The sequence below is a fragment of the Haplochromis burtoni genome, unplaced genomic scaffold (genome assembly GCF_018398535.1).
Source record: "Haplochromis burtoni strain Fernald_Lab_line unplaced genomic scaffold, NCSU_Asbu1 Contig_554, whole genome shotgun sequence".
NCBI classification, from domain to species: Eukaryota; Metazoa; Chordata; class Actinopteri; order Cichliformes; family Cichlidae; genus Haplochromis; species Haplochromis burtoni.
In genome coordinates, this window is record NW_024582915.1 from 299,621 (window position 1) to 317,081 (window position 17,461).

The following is a 17,461-nucleotide window of genomic DNA, read 5'->3' on the forward strand; positions in this document are numbered from 1 at the left end:
GAGGGACTGCTGTATAGTATATATGACAGTGGGTATTGTCAGGAAAAGGATTGAACAATCTGAGTCTTACTAATTTATCAGTCGATAACTGCTAACTCTTGTGGCCATGGGGTGAGATATTGCACAGAAACACGTTGGTTTGGCCATTTTAGCCTAAGTTGGATAAAACAAATAAATCCCTACTCAAACCCACAAATCAGTCAAAGCAATTTAGTGTTTTCAATGATCTTTATTAAAGTAAACTCTACACTTTTACTATTGCTTTTATTTTTTTGTCTTTGCACTCTCAATTAGAACCTTTTGCAATCAGCACATATACAACTTTTCAATCGAACTACACTTTTGAGAAATACAAAAATATCACAGTACATTTTCTACTACGTCACCTTCACCTGTGAGGTCCAGAACCAATGAGCCAGTTTCAGAACCACAGCAGCTGCCTGGACTGTGTCAACATGTCTTGAAGTAACAGCACCATGGGCTATGAGCTAACCACATCGAAGAAGAGGGCCACTCAAACACACTGTGTCATATGTGTCTGGTAACTGTCTTGAAGAGTGTTGGGGCTTAAGTGGACCAGAAAACTGAAAACAAAGAAGATAGCACTTTCCAGAGCAAAGCCAAAGCCATGTCTGATTAAGAGAACGTGGTGCCAAAGTAATAGTCTCAGAACATTTGGGTTTTAGATGATTAGCTACACTGTACATGTGTGACAGTGTATACAAAGCATGAGCAGCATATAATTCAGGACCTCGGACAACCTAAAACGCTAAGCTGATATGGTGACTGGTACTGATTACACTATAATAGATGTCAGTGTAATCTGCAGAGAAAACAAATGTGGTTGAAAGGTGAGACAGCGATGTCTGGGACTTGTCCACTGTGTATGGTTTGCACTAAAAATGTACATTTGCTGAACCAAATTCCTAGCCTTCAAAAACAGGCACATGAATAATAAAGCAGACATTTCAGTTTTGTGTGGCTTATTTGGGTTTTTCTGAGTGCGGCCAGAAAGTTTTTCTTTTACACTTCAATCATCCAAACAGTGGTTTTAGTTCTGTTTGGTGCATCAGAACAAGGCAAATGCACTCCATATCACTGGACAAACGAAAGGCTTATAAAGGAGTGTTTACACGGTATGTTTGGCTTTTACAATATGGAAAACTTTGGACGAAAAAGGATGTGGATCAGTCAAATGGACTATGCTGCTTCCAATAGGTCTGCCATCTCCATCCACACTGCTGTATTCTGTGCATTTAAACTAGTCAGTGCTTTAGATGCGGTGAAGAAGGGCTGGATGCGTGATTTTAATATTTATGGTCATGCTATTCTAAATTCTTTTTATTACGTTTTAGTGAGGAGTCTGTTTAGTAGCTGTGTTTAGACAGCATTGTAAATTAGATTAAGCAAATCTAGTTTGCCTTAAAGCATTTTTATATTTATATAAAAGATCTATTAAACGTTCTGACAGCTGCTGGAAATCTGGGGATTCTATATTGGAAAATTATTTTAAAACAAACAAACAACTTAGCCCAAATGGGACTGATAAGGTGTTTTGACTGTTGGACAGTGTAGCTCGAGAAGGCCTTGCAGACATTGTTTGCCTAAGCAGTGGTGAGGTGGCCTCTGGTTTTGGTCTGGAGCTGTTCATGTCACTTCTCAGGCAGGCTAAAATGTACAAATGTATCCCACACAACAGAAAAAGCACCTTCAGCATTCCCTCACTCTCGTCCCATTCCTATTTGCTTACGTGTCATAGCCTATTACAAAGTATCAAAAAAAGATTAAACAAAATACTGAAAAATCCTCACCAATAGGGACAATAAAATGCTTCATATTAAACTTTTTTTTTCTTCTCACAAATCATTGTTTTGTCCCACACTGTAATGATTCATATCCATGGTGACAAGACTCTGGTGAGTGAAGCATCTAACACTACACAGGAATGTTGCAGCATAAAAATAACTCACGCAGTGGTTTCCTTTAAAACAAAACTAAAAACAGAATACAAAACAGTGAAAATGAAGTGAGGATGCGGGGGAGAGATCCCTGTCAGTCTTAAGTTGAGGAGAAATGAAGAAAGGAAGGAGTACACCGGAATTCCACATTTACATAACGATAAACAATGATAAAAGATCAGCCAGGAAGAGCAGGTAAGTGACCAGGCTTCTTCACAACGCTCTGGTGGACAAACACAAAAAACGAAAGTAAGTCTGTGAATTGGGGAATGGGAGTCGATTGCACTGCCTATGTGCGCTTCACTGAGTCCTCAGAGCAGGGAGCAATGGCCCTAACAAAATCACACGTAAGTGTGGTCAGCTCAGTGCAGTGGCAGTAGCTATGCTGGAGGCTGGATGGGACTTTTTTGGCCCAGGCTGACGCTGAGCAGATTTTGTCTCCCCGAGTGTGCTGCTCACGGAGAGAAGGTTGCCATCTCCAGGGATATACGCTGCCATAGTTCCTTGGTCTGTTTGCCCCTTTTCAGGTTCTGCAGCACATCATTAAACTGCATCATACCCACAGGAGTCAGACAGAAAGCACCTCTTGCGCTGCGGATCATGTTGACAAAGTCATCGTAGTCAGCAGGTGTCAGGTGGATGAGCCGGTGGTGAATATGCTGCAGAGAGAAAAGGAGGTGACATTGGACAATGTAGCCTGAACCTTCCTATTTAAGTGGAGCTACTCACAAATAACACATGCTGGACTATAATTGTGTGGATGCCCTCAAAGGACATCCACACTATTGAGTTCCTGTTTCTCTTTATTCTTTATTATTCTGGTTGCTTCCGTACGTTTTTTTCCGCTTAACTACTCTCTCAGTGTTCATGCTATTTGCACCGTTCAAACGTTGAAAAATTCTGCTCTTTCTGCTAATTATTGCTATGACTTTTGGTGCTCATAACTTCTATACTTTTTGAGATATTGAATCTTTTATACAATATTTTTTGCCCATTTCTGCCATATTATCAATGGCGTCACTGATTTTCCTTGCTGGGCTGAGCTGTGTTTTAGCTCAGTGAGATGAGCAGCCGTTCTCAGACTGGGAGGCCGGGGTTCAAATCCCGCTTATGGCAACATTTCTTTCAGTTACCAATTCAACTTATTTAACTCTTTTCAACACAAATTTCAGCTTTTTCACCCCTTTTCAGCAAAATTTTCAGTTTTTTCTGCCGTTTTTAGAAAAAACTGAAAAAACTAAAAATTTTCAAAATTTTCACTTCTTTTCAGCACAAATCTCAGCTTTTTTCGGAAAAAAACTCTTTTCAGCAGAAATTCTGCTGATTCACCTCTTTTCTGCAAAATTTTCAGCCTTTTCACCTCTTATCAGCACAATTCTCAGCAGCTTCTGCTCATTTCAGCAGAATTGTCAGTCTCTCCACCTATTCTGTGTGAGAATGAGTTTGGCGCAGTGAGATGAGTGGCTGCCTTGAGACCAGGTGGGCCAGGTTCGAATCCTGCTCAGGGCAATGTTTTTTTTTTTACCACTTTTCAGCAAAAATTTCTCCGTCTTTACCCCTTTCAATAGAATTTTTGGCTTTTCACCTGTTTTCATCAAAAATTTCTGCTTCTTCACCTGTTTTCAGCAGAATTTTCAGTTTCTTCACCGCCATACAACTTTTTGCAACTTTTCAACTTTTTCAGCTTTTTTCAGCAGACATCTTCAGCGTTAAGGCATCCACACAGCATTTTCGCAGGAAATGCACATTTTTCTAGTTTACAACAGTGTTTCTATAAAGCTAGGCCACTGTAAAATTCAACCAACTTACAGATGTGCTTAAATGATTTACAACCTAAGTCCAAAATTAATCATCAATTAGTTTCAAAATGTTCATATAGCTGTTTCTTTTCAGCTTTCTTTTCAGCTAGTTGCCCAGTTCATTTTAAATTTGATGACATGAAGATTTTCTCAGTTTAAACATTTGATATGTTTTTGATGCTCTACTGTTAATAAATTATGGCTTTATGAGACTAACAAGTCATTGCGTTCTGTTTGAACTGGTATTTCACACAGCATCACAAACTTTTGGAACTGGAGCTGTAAATCTACATAATTGCTCGGTGCAGCCTCCACAACATCTGACGATTAGCTGCTGGGAGGATATGTCAGTCACTATGAAGTGGCCGGAAAAAAAATACAGAAAATATGTAAAAAGAAAATTTAAATCGGCAATCGAGTCAGGGTATTATCAGATTCAGGTTATCACAACAGATTCCCAATCGGTCATGTAATAGAAAATTTCTTTTTTTCTCATTTAAAGTGCTGCAGTGCTTATGCTCAGTTGTGGCAGCGTAATGGAAATTTCCACTCAACAGTCTAGAACTAGCTCAACTCATGTCAACCTCAACAGCTGAAGAAAACAACTCTCTTTTGCAGGCGCTGATAATACCAAGGGCATGAAACAACGTACTCGTTGTAGTGGAGTGTTTGTTAGGTTTCATAGCGAGCTGCGTGAGGTGGTATGATCAGTTTGTTACTTCCTCCCTTTTTGTGAACGCATAAAGGAGTGGGAGCTCCACTTCCGTCTCAGAGACTGCATGACAGCATCTTGCTGGATGTACTCTCTCTTGTGTGCGTGATAATAAACAGTGTTGATTATAGTAACCGTGTCTGCAGACTTGTTCGTTAAAATTTCCACGACAGTCACTTGGGCCTGCGAACACATGTAGACAAATATTGGCCGAACCTGGCTTTTTGCAACAGCTCTATTGTGTTTTCCCTTGTCTGATACTTTTTACTCTCCTTACTGAAAAACTTTGTTTTACTTTATTTGACTGAATTACATTTTTGGCTGTAAAAGATTTTAATTACCTATAAATATGAGATACTTGTGGGAATCAGTCCTGCAGCCCAACCTGCATTACTCTTTGTCATCAACCTCATTATGAATACAGTGGTCCCTCGCTATATCGCGAGCTTGTCAAATTTACACAAATCTTCGCTAGCAGTGTGAGTCTGAAGTGCTGTACTGTATGTTTGTAAGTTTTCTCCCCAACAAACGCAACAATGTCGATGAAACATATGGCACCGTCAGCGGCAGCTGGGGGTGTCTGGTTTCATCCTATAATACTGGACTTATTTTTCTACGAAGGTTTGAACTTTGAGAGTTTAAACAAGAGAGAAAAGTGTGAAAATGTTCATGCCTGTGTAAGAAAAGTGTATAAAGTGTGTAGTGACGGGTTTTACAGCCTTAAAACATCTGTTGTAAATTGTAAAAAATAAAGTTGGCTACTTCGCGGATTTCACTTATCGTGGGTTATTTTTAGAACGTAACGCCCGCGATAAACGGGGGACCGCTGTATTGCGGTGAATATGATGTACCTGCAGATAGGCTTGCTGGCAGCGCTGGACAAGTTGTTGGAAAGCAGGTGTTCGAAGATGGGCATGGATGTGGGCAGGGTTCAGCCTTTGCAAGGCCTCCATGATTAACTCCTGCAGGACAAATGGACTGAGGACGCCTTTTGCTGCTCCAACACAGAACTGGTACACATAGTTGACTCCTGGCAGGATGGAAAGAGTGAGAGAAAAGTCTGCCTTGAGCCATCTAGACAGGTAGGAGTAACAGTGATTAAGATGGAGGTAGGAGTCAACTGATCCAGGGATTGCTGCCTGAGTTGACTCCTACCTCTGTCTCAATCAGATTTGCATTAAACTTCAGCCAACACACAGATCATCTATAAAATTTCAAATAATAAATCAACTGTGGAAGAGATTAAAAAAAACGAGACAGATTACAATTTAACTGAAAATGACCATGGAGCGGTTAATCCCGTTATCTCTTGAAATGCTCTTAAAGCAGTCTAAAGAGGAAAGCTTATAGCTAAGCCAGCATCAATTAAAATAGCTAAAAAGGAAACATACACAAAAGAAGAGGACTAACTGTCTGAAACTGAATGACATGTGACGCTTCATTATTTCCTTTTTAAAAGGACCCTTCATTATTTAATTTGATTCTTTTGCTACGTCAGGAAGAGGAAGCTGTGGATTGGAGTGAAGCCTGTTTATTTGTCTTCATGGTTACAGCAGGGCAGGGCAGCACAGTGGCATGGTGGTTAGCACTGTTGCCTCACAGCAAGAAGGTCCTGAGTTCAATTCCAACATCAGGCCGGGGTCTTTCTGTGTGGAGTTTGCATGTTCTCCCCGTGTTTGCGTGGGTTCTCTCCGGGTACTCCGGCTTCCTCCCACCGTCCAAAGACATGCAGCTTGTGGGGATAGGTTAATTGGATAATACAAATTGCCACTAGGTGTGAAAGTGCGAATGAATGTGAGTGTGAATGGTTGTCTGTCCCTGTGTGTTGGCCCTGCGACAGACTGGCGACCTGTCCAGGGTGTACCCTGCCTCTCGCCCTATGACAGCTGGGATAGGCTCCAGCGCCCCCCGCGACCCTGAAAAGGATAAGCGGGAGTGAATGGATGGATGGTTAGAGCATCAGTGCCAGAGATACCGGCAGGATGAACAATCTAATCCGCAGAGCTGAAAGCATCATTGGTCAGTGAGGGACAGGAGGTCACTGAGCTAACTGCTCTCCATCATGGAGAACCCATCACACCAAAATCCACTCCACATGTCGAGGCAGCAGAGCTCCTTCTCCCTCAATCCGATTCACACTTCCTGCCATAAAGAACGCTTCAGGAAATTCCTGCCACTCTCTATAAAACTGTACACTAACTGTTTTTCTGTGGCAGAAGAGTCCACACATAGTTATCGGTTTTACCCTTTCTTCTTTTTCATATAGTTTAGTAATACAGTTTGCACTACTCTCTTGCACAGTGTCAGTCTTACTTCATTTTTACTTTTGTCTTTTCCCCCCATTATTGCATATGTAACATTTTTGCACTCTCTTACAGTATAAGGCCCCCATTATGCACCTGTGGCACTTTTATTCAAGTTGGTTGCTTATTAAATATAAACTGTACTGTTTCTATTCTTTATTTCCTTATCCCTTATGGGATCATCATTCCCATCCATCCGCCACAGAGAGTTCAGGCTATGTTGAAAAATAAAGATGGTCATAATTTTACAATCTCTGTTCTCATATACTTCATTTCCATTTATTTTTCCAAATGTTTCAATACATTGTTGCATCTATTTGCCATTTCCCAGCAAAACGCAAAGAAATAATGGATGGCTTAAGACCTAGAACATTACTATATAATTGAAGGCTTTCCTTTTTTGTATTTTTTTTTTTTTTCAAAATTGGCTTCTGTAGCAAGTATTTCTTTTATTATCTTACTTCCCCGATTTCAAACAGAATGCAAATATGTGTCCAGGTCAGTGCAGCCAGAGATGTCCCTTTATTTGGTAAAGTCTCACCTAGCCTAGCAGCAAGTCCCAGCAACCATTTGACGTCCTCAGTATAAGGAGGGCTCCTGGAGAAGTTGTTGGGATGGTCATTGTGAGCCCTTCTGCCCAACATCTCTAATGCCAACATGCCTTTACAGAAGACAAGGAATACATATTGGTTAATAATGCAAACTACTTAGACTAACATATAATCAGAGAACATAAACTACTCACCAACTCTATAAGCAGAATGCAAGTAGTGCAGGCCTTGTTGGCTAATGGGCTGGCTGTGCTGCTCATCTTCTGCTGGGAAAGGACTGCTGACCAAGGAGGCAGGCTGAGAGGATAGAGAGGGCAGAGATGCTCCCTGGATGGCCTGGATGGTGGGGCCAGGGTGAACACCACCAACTACAACATTACAACAGACACAGTACATTGGTTAGCAATGACAAGTTTACATTCACTAATCAAGGGCATGAATGTACTGTACCTTCAGTGGCTTTAAAAACCCCCAAAGGTTTACGTTTATTTTAGGTTTTCTCCAATTCACATATGGTCAAAAATATACATTTATGCTCAAATACATACATATAGTCAAGTTGTTTAATACGTGGTGCTGAAGGTTCTGCGATTGCAGTTCACTACAACGGGTACTTTCTACCATAAAAAGGATCAGTCTGAACAGTCCAAAGAACTCAGTTAAACTAAGAAAGAGAATAAGGATTTAAACAAGGAAAGTCCTTTGGAGCTATTTCTAAACAACTGCAGATTCTAAGATAATCAGTTCAAACACGTTATTCAGTTGCTTCACCAAGGTCTAGAAGAAGACATTGCCATGGACCAAGACAGGGGGAACCAAGAAAGAGGCCCTCTGACTGAATTTGTAACTGTCCACACGGACAAGCTAAAAAAAGAGCGGTTCAAAGAAATTATTAAAAGTCCCAAATTAACCTTGACATTCATGCTTCTGATGAGTGTATGTAAACTTCTGACCTCAACTGTATGCAAACTCATCCATGTAACAATGTAACAATTACCAGCAAAAAAAAGTTTTAATTCAGAAGAATTAGCAACTGCCGATCTTAAACACAAAGTAGTCCCGACCTGCTACAGTGGTGCTGAGTGGCAGACCAGCCTCAGTGTGGTAGGGGTGGACAGCAATTTGAGTCATGGACGGTACAGGAACACCAGGGAAGGCGACAGCCGTGGCTGCCATTGATGGCTGGGGGCCAGTGGCCACTGAGAATGGATACTGGGCACCAATGAATGCTGGGTGCATTCCCTGAAGCAGTTAAGCAAACATGCAAGTTTATTTGCATATTATTATGAACAGTCTAGTGAGAAATTTTCACAAAATGTAGTCACTGTGCTGTACAAGACAATAAAAACTAGGAATTAATGAGATGCACATATGAAAAAAACCAATACTACTACTAATAGTTGTTAAAACATTTGTGATACGCACACACACTTATTCATAAACAGCACTGGATATAAGAATCGTCTCTTTGTCTGACATTAGGATCCTGAGGAGCTGTACAAGCTTTTCCAGTTGCTATAAAAGCCGTGAGTATCTATAATTATGAAACTGTTAGGCAAGTTTGAAGATCTCGCATGTAAAGTAATGTGCAAAAGTATTGAAGTAGCCCTCATCTCTTTACCAAGGAGCCAAACAACTTAACAAAGTAAGCAATAAAAGAAAAAACTAATAACGTGTAATCCAAAAAGTTACTGGCTATGAGATCATTCGCGCTGTGCTTCTTTTTTCTTTGTGTGTGTGTGCGCGCGCGTTTGTTTGTCATTGTCATGTAATTTAATTTGCCTTACATTAAATATATAGGTCAAGGTCAAGGTCAGATTTATTTATATAGCACATTTCCAACAGCCTATGCTGCACAAAGTGCTTAACAATAACAATAAAATTAAAAACAACAATGTAATACAATAATAACAATAGAAACAATAAAATAAAGGAATTGAAACAATACTAATTAATTTAGATAAATCCAAAATGCTTGGGTCATAATGTGTTAAAAGCCAGAGCATAAAAGTGTGTCTTGAGTAAAGATTTAAATTGCTCAAGAGTTTGAGCAGATCTAATATTAAAGGGGAGACTATTCCAAAGTTTGGGACCTGCCACAGAGAAGGATCTATCACCACGAGATTTGAGGTTAGTCCGTGGAATGGACAACAGTAGTTTTGAACTAGATCTCGTGGGTTTTCCTGGAGCATAGGCAGAGAGGAGCTCTGACAAGTAGGGGGGGGGCTCGGGCGTTGAGTGACTTAAAAACAAAAAGTAAGAGTTTAAATTGGATCCTGTAGGGGACAGGGAGCCAGTGTAAAGAGGCTAAAATTGGGGTTATATGCTCTCTCCGTTTTGTACCGGTTAGCAGGCGAGCAGCAGCATTTTGAATCATCTGAAGGCGATGGATGGTGGCATGATCTAGGCCATAATACAATGAATTGCAGTAGTCCGATCTGCAAGTAAGAAAAAGGTGGATGATACGCTCGAAGACGTCAGCCGGAAGGTATGGCTTTATCCTGGCTAGCTGTCTTAGCTGAAAAAAACAGGACTGAACTACTGCACTCACCTGCTTATTCAATTTAAAAGAACCATCAATGTAAACTCCGAGGTTTTTTACATGTGTTTTACAATACGAGGAGAGGGTACCCAACGTGCTGTCAATATGATTGAAATTGCCAAAAATGACAACCTCAGTTTTGTATAGGGGTCAAAACAAACCATATTTGATATTTCTGGAACAGTACCAGGAAACACTCCTGAAAAAAGTATGTATGTGTATGTCTGTCTATCTGCTATATTTCTTCAGTGTGTCAATTTGTTCTCATCCTGGTTTTTGTTTTTCAGTTCAAGTGTAGCAATGTCTTTCAGCTTGCCATTATTTTGCGTTTTCTTACTTTATGGGGTGTTCCCTTTGAATTTAACCGCTTGCAATAAAATATTTTTAGAGAAGAATATAAAAGACTTTAAAGACAATGAAAAACATAGTTGAGTCAAAACTATCTAAAATGATCCAAAATGTACTTGTGCTCTGACCTGTGGATATGCAGCCCCAGACACAGGGAAGACGGTGGGCCGGGGGACATGCTGCAGAGGGTGCCCTAGGTATTGGGGCGTGCAGACGGTGGGGAGATGGGCCTGGATAGTGGTGTATGGGTGGAGGCCCGGGGTGTGGGGGTGAGCCATAGCCTGGCCAGGCATAGCGTGGGATTGGTAAATGGTGGACCCTACAGAGATAACTGGTACGACAGCGGCTGCAGTGACGGAAGCTGTGACTGTTGCTACCCCTGGAGACTCCATGTTGACTCCACTGTCAAGAACACCACAGTTAGACTCTGGGGGCCTCCTGCCCAAACCGCCATTTGCCCCACATCGGCCGGATGTTTCCCGTTGTTGGCTTGATCCTCCACCTACTGACTGCTCATACAACCAGTACCACTGGTGAGCCACCTCAAACAGAACCTCGGGGTAGACACCTCCACCCTTAGCTGCTTCCTCTACTGCCATGCAGGCCTTCTCCAGCATGACATTATCCTAGAGGAAAACAGGACAGAGAGGAAGTGAGATGAGGAAGCAAAACGTTTAATGAATGAAATTTAAATTTACTCTTGGAAACATGGGCTATGTAATATTGCTGCTTTGGTTTAAGGTTATGGCAGTGTGCCATAAGCCACTTTCACAGTAATGTTCCTCATAACTCAGATATTCCCACACACCAGATATTTTATGTGCAGGATTTGACAGTACATCACAAGACACATAAACCATGAAGTAACATTTTTTTGTTGAATTTCAGGTTATATTTGATAGTTACTTTGATAATTAGAGAAACCACAACATAAATCCAAAAAGATGTATTATCACTGACTGCTAAGGAAACAACATTGAAACTGAATTGAATTGCACCTGTACAAACAAATTTGGGACATTGCAAAATGTAAACAAAAACAGAAGGCAATGATTTTTGAAATTATAATGCTAACAAGCTAGCATTAACATTTTGAGCCTAGCTACAATTAATATTGAATATAAATTCCAGTACTGAATATATTGCATAGTGTTAAACAATCCTGCCACATCATTTTTTCACTTTGATATTTGATAACTTTCATTTCTATCAAACAATACGACATCCTTTTGTTCAATAGACACGATCCAGTTCATATCATATTGCTGATAAAGTGCTTTGAGTGCTCTGAGAGAATAGAAAAGTACTGCATAAGAATCTGTCCATTTAGCATCTACCACATCACTCCACCATGATAAAATGACCGCAAACAAGAAGTATGGCAAAGGAAAGGAATAGTTAATGACCCCATAGGGTAAAACATACTCTTTCACTGGTGGAGGGAATGACATGGCATGGGCACGTATGCCTGTCTGTTGAACTGGCTTACTTGTGTTTAATGATGATATGAGTACTGATAGAAGGATCAGGATAAATTCTGAAGGGTACAGGGATATATGCTTCTTATTTCTACACTGTTTTCTCTAACCAACATTCACACACATTCATACTCCGATGGATGCTTCAGAGAGCAACTTGGCAATGCACAACGATATTTGGCAATGCAGACTGAGGGAACCACCAACTTCATCAGCCAATGATGTGCTCCACCTCCTCAGCTACAGCCACCCCAGGGAAAAAAAAAAATCAGCGTTGCTGATTTCTGTGAGTGTACTCAGTGTTTTTGCTGCTATCCTCCTGTCACTTTTGCAGAGATGAACTCTTAAAAATTGGACAGTCATGTCTATATTTTTTTTTCCCCTGGTTTTCATTGACGATGACTCATCAAACTATGTCAGCACGCCTCACTCCCATCTATACACCTGGTGAACATCCGATCACTGGCAAATAAAATGAGTGAACTTGTAAAAAACTCCTCTGCCTCTGCTCTTCGGATGCCAGACTTCAGGGTTTTTTTCCCAGTGGACTAAAGCGTAGAGTTCTCAGGAAAAACAAGAGGTGGTGGAATCTGCTTCTAAATCAGTAAAGGCTAGTGTGCAGTCACACTCTGAGGAAAGTGACGTAGCCCTCACCTGGAGTCTTTCTTTATGAACTACAAACCTTTTTATTTACAGAGGGAATTCTCTTCATTCATTGTGGTCGGTGTTTACATCCCACCACAAGCCTGTGTGTCAGAGGCTCAAAATCAGCTTGTTGACCAGATAGCCAACAAGGAGAGAAAAAACATCTTAAATAAAATAAACAAGTTATAACAGTTAGAATTAGTAACAGTCTAACCAGTGTTGGGACTAACGCGTTATTAAGTAACGCGTTACAGTAACTACGTTATTATTGTGGTAACGAGCACGGTAACTAGTTATTATGCCAAAATCAGGAACGCGTTACTCGTTACTGGGATTTAGATAGGGTCGTTACTCGTTACTTCGTGTGGTGGCTATCGCGGAGCTTCCACAGATTCAGTAACATTAGCAAGTGGTGGAGGCAGCAGGTGGATGAAGGAAAGGGGACGCAGAAGGAAAAGAGACCCGAGGCGGCCGCCGGTCCAAGTGTGAACTGAACTTCAGGTAAGAAGTTATGACCTGCAGTCTCTCTGGGTCAGATATGAACCAAGTTTAGGTGGAGTTTATTTTCGTTATTCTGACTTTTTCCGTACTGCGTGCTAGCTAGCATGACGGAGTTTCTATACAGCTGGGTGGTGCTATGAAGTTAATGATGTTGAACTTTATTTTGTTCATAAGTTATTAGAGTTGCCAACCGTCCCGTCTGGTATTCAGAGAAAATATTACGCGTTTCTTATTGAGGTGAAAAGGAACAGTTTGTCCCGTAATTCAGCTACAATGAAAAAGACACAAAGCTGGAGTTATTCTGTGTCTTATGCTGCACAGCTGCCTCTTCTTCTCTCATTCTCCCCCCTCCCTCTCCTGTTTCTACTTCAATCATGAAACTGATCAATGATCAGCTGATCGGCTCTCTTGTTTGTTTATCGCTCACTTTGCGCCAGAAAGAGGAAACCAGCGGATGTCGCGCTAAACAACAGCAGCACGTTTAAGCTTGATCAGCTGTTGTTAGAATTTATTTAATATTAATTTCTAGTATCAGCTGATGTTTGCTGGAGCCACAGCTGTAAACCTGCTGGTCATGATATGGTTTGGTTATCTGGTGAGAGGGAAACATGAAGATGAAACCAGGAGATGTCCTTACTGGATCATCAGAGCTGTGATGGAGAAACAGGTTTACCTTTTAGGTGACATGAATGAGTTGAAGGGAAGTTATGAACTGTTTCTGAGAGACAAATAACACCAGGATCCTTTTTAGGTAGCTGACAGCTGGTAACTGTGCAGGGGCGGGTCTAGCAAAGTGTTGCCAGGGGGCATGTAGGGCATTAACAGGGAGAGGGGGGCACAAAGAAATACTTTTTCTTATTCTCATTTAAAATGTCTCACTTTTAAAAAAATAATTATCTGAATCTTACAACAAACGATTGATAGATTGATGCATATATACCATCAGAACAGTGTACATCACTGTCACAACAGTGTTTGTTTTCATTCAAAGGCTTTATGATTTTTCCTATAATGGTGGGCCAGTCTCTAGTCAAAATGCCCGGGCCAATTTTCTGTCCCAGTCCAGCCCTGTATGCAGCTCATCTGCAGTCTGGTGTTACCTACATCTTCCTATTCAGAAGGCAGAATTTCCGAGTTCTGAGTACAATCAAAGCACCACGACTGCAGTTTTTGTGTTGGATGTAAAAGGCGCACATGATGCTGTGACGTAGGCTAGAATCATGGCAGCAGTCAATGACGGTCCAGGCGTGGGATTTCTCTCGTGGAAATATGCACATTATCTTTTCCTTTCTATTGGTAGGTGGCACAGTGCACTGTGGCAAGTAAGCAAGCTAGAAGACTGGCAAAGTTATGGAAGCAACACATTAACAAGAGAATTCTGAGTAAAACCAAAGTTACTTTCCCTAGTAACTAGTTACTTTGAAAGTAACGAGTAACTTGAAGTAACTGAGTTACTTTTGAGAGAAGTAACTAGTAATGTAACTAAGTTACTATTTTAAAGTAACTTACCCAACACTGAGTCTAACTTATAATCTTGCCAGTCTGTTTACTAGACATGCCTTAAACCTTTAGTGGAAAGTTACTATGCAAACCCCCTCCCATTGTACCTGCTCTTTACACTGCACCAAAGCTCTTTGGATTTCATTAGGATTGAGGGCATGAGCATGAGGCAAGCAGCTCAAGGCCAGCTCTGCTGCTGCCCGAACCATGTTGGGGTCCCTTGCTCGCGATGCTCGGTCCGCAAGGGATGCCACCTCTGGAGGGGTCAGGTGACCATCCCAACATTCCACCAAAATGTTGAGGGCAGCACTGCCGATTTCCATGGCTTGGCCTGAAAACAAAAAAAGGACACAGGAGGAAAAGTAAGTGACTAACGTGGGCCATTAAACGTGGGCCATTATCTTTTTCCTTCAGCCACACTTCTGCTCACCCGTGATCCAGGACACGTGGGAGGAATAGGTCCTGGACAACCAGTTAGGTGAAACGAAATTGTGGAGGCCAAGAGCATACAGGCCAATCTCAAAGGCACATAGGTGCAGGTTTCTATGTGGACCTTGGTGCCCCCCACTGGCTGAGGGCTGAGTGAAAATGGAGGTGGAGGAGTTTCCTCCAGCTTTGATCAGCACAGTCTTAGCCAGTTCAAAGTAAAAGTGAGCTGCTGCTTCTGAGGGCTGATTGGGGACATGGGGGGCATGACACTCAGGACGTCGTCCTTTGTACCTAAACAAAGAATTTATGAAAAATTAATTAATATTAATTAAAATAGATACACAAACTGTGGATTTCCACTATGTAACCAAAGCTCTTTACTTCTTTAATTTTATTTTGTAGTAGTATTAAATAGTATTAAATCTATTGGGCAGTATGAGTTTTTTGATCCCGTTAGGTCCATCAATGTGTACATTAAACAAATATGTAAGACTGCTGTTTTGCATTTGCGCAATAACACTCAAGAACTAGTTTATCCCTCCCTGAAAAGTTTACAGTTGATCCAAAATTCTGTAGTGAGAGTACTGACAGGGATTAGAAACAGAAAGCATAATTATGGCTTCATTGGCTCCCTATTCAATCCAGAATCAAATTTAAAACGCTTCTCCTCGTATACAAGGTCTTGAATAATATGAGACCAATATTATCTTAAAGACCTCATACTATCGCATACCCTCAAAAGAGCGTTTACTTTTCAGATTAGACTTAAAACTTTCCTTTTTGCTAAAGCATATAGTTAGGGCTGGATCAGGTGAGCCTTAGTCCTTTAGTTATGCTGCAATAGGCCTAGGCTGCTGGGGGCTTCCCATGATGCACTGGGCATTTCTTGTGTTTAATCATTAGTTATTATTAATCTCTGACTCTCCTCCACATGTTGTCCAGTCTTCCTCCCCTTATTTCTAACTGGCAGGCAGCTGAACATCCATTTCTCTGTATTATCTGTCTATCTTAGAATATAAAGTGCCTTGAGTCAACTTTTGCTGTGATTTGGCACTATATAAATAAAACTGGATTGAATTTAATAATAATTTGATCCAAAAAATGTCAAATTTGGGTTTCTTGACAGCCACCATAACTCACTAAGACCAGTTCTAATGAGGTTTCAGTGAACAGTACATAGACCAACTGGAGGGCTAAATGCATCCCTCGGGTCTTGTGTCAGGTCCTTTCTGGACCTCTCTTTTTCTTATTTCTTATGGATTAATCTATCTGTAGATATTTTTTAGGCCTCCCACATCTTCTTTTGTGCACCAACTTTCCTCAATTAAAAAAACATAAACAAACAAACAAAAAAAAACAAAAAAAAACAAAAACACCCCCACTGCCCAGCATGACTACACATGCAGAGTTTTTGCCTGATAGCTTGTTGGGAATCATTTTATTGGTGCTTTTCAGAGATTCAACTAAAGAAATGCAAAGCTTTTGTTATCTTTTGCATACATCTCATACTCAGTATGCACCCAATATAAACATGTGTAAGTTTACCTGCTTGTGTCCGTGCTCTTGGCTCTGGCCCCACCTCCTGCTCTGCGAGAGCCACTGGAGGAGGAGGAGCCTAAAGAATCAGATGATGAACTACTGATGCTGTCGCTGTCCTGACCCCGCCCCCAAGACGCTGCTGCCCAGCCGCTCCGCATTGGCCGCCGACTGAGAGTAGGAGAACTGTCTGAGGTGGTCTCTGGAGCACTGCTATCAATACTCGCCATACCTGTCGAAAAAAAATCAACATCCAGTCCTGTTTGATGTGTATGTATACACATATGAATATATACATACACATATGAATATATACATACATATACATATATATACACATATACATATACATATATATTAGGGGTGCAACGATACTCGTATCGATATTGAACCGTTCGATACAGTGCTTTCGGTTCGGTGCGCATATGTATCGAACAAAATTTGTAATTTATTTATCAACTTTTCTTCTGACGATGTTGTCTGTGTTGAGTGCTCAGTGGATCTGCGCTTGACTACTCCGCCTAGGCTGCACTGTCGAGCGCAGATCCACTGAGCACAGCGCAAGCTAGCAAGACAGAAGCTAAGCTCGTTGCAACATGGCAACTGCCTCAACGCTACCCAAACCTCCCCCACCCTCATTCAGATCTGGCGTTTGGAACTATCTTGGTTTTCATGTGAAGCATGACCCTGATGGTAAGCGTGCCATGGACTAAAGTAAAACAGTATGTCGGATGTGCCACGCAATGCTCAATTGATGGGAACTAGTGCGTTAGCGCAGTTAGCTTGTTAACGTGTTGATGCCGTCCAGCCCCACGCACGGGGCGATCCGCGGTAGCTCGTTAATGGAGATTTGCTGCGTTGTGGTGTTAATGTCATTTTAATGAGATTAAACGCTGACAGTAGAGCAGGGCAATATGGCCAAAAATATTTATCATGATATATATTTGAAAATTTGCGATAACGATATAACTGACGATATGATTGATGCGAGACAACTCCACAACATTACTAGCACAAAAAGACAACCTTCCATTTATTTCACTAAAACAAGAAGCTGGTTTTCATGTACATTAAAGCTTTATAAAAATGTAACAGTGCAAATGCAAATTCCTTGCTGAAAGTTTAACCAAAAGGCATTTCCAGTAGAAATGGGCTGACA

At 41.1% G+C, this 17,461-nt stretch overlaps 1 protein-coding gene across 1 annotated transcript in view; it reads right to left on the reverse strand.

Moving 5' to 3' along the window:
• Positions 1–209: 209 nt before the first annotated feature.
• zswim8 (zinc finger, SWIM-type containing 8) overlaps positions 210–17,461 on the reverse strand; it is a gene marked incomplete at its 5' end in the record, with an annotated part of 45,034 nt that continues 27,782 nt past the window's right edge. The window contains 9 exon segments of the mRNA XM_005947810.3: positions 210–2,617; positions 5,321–5,499; positions 7,314–7,433; positions 7,518–7,691; positions 8,388–8,565; positions 10,342–10,839; positions 14,445–14,668; positions 14,768–15,057; positions 16,312–16,534. Coding sequence (XP_005947872.2) covers positions 2,414–2,617; positions 5,321–5,499; positions 7,314–7,433; positions 7,518–7,691; positions 8,388–8,565; positions 10,342–10,839; positions 14,445–14,668; positions 14,768–15,057; positions 16,312–16,534 — 2,090 coding nt within the window.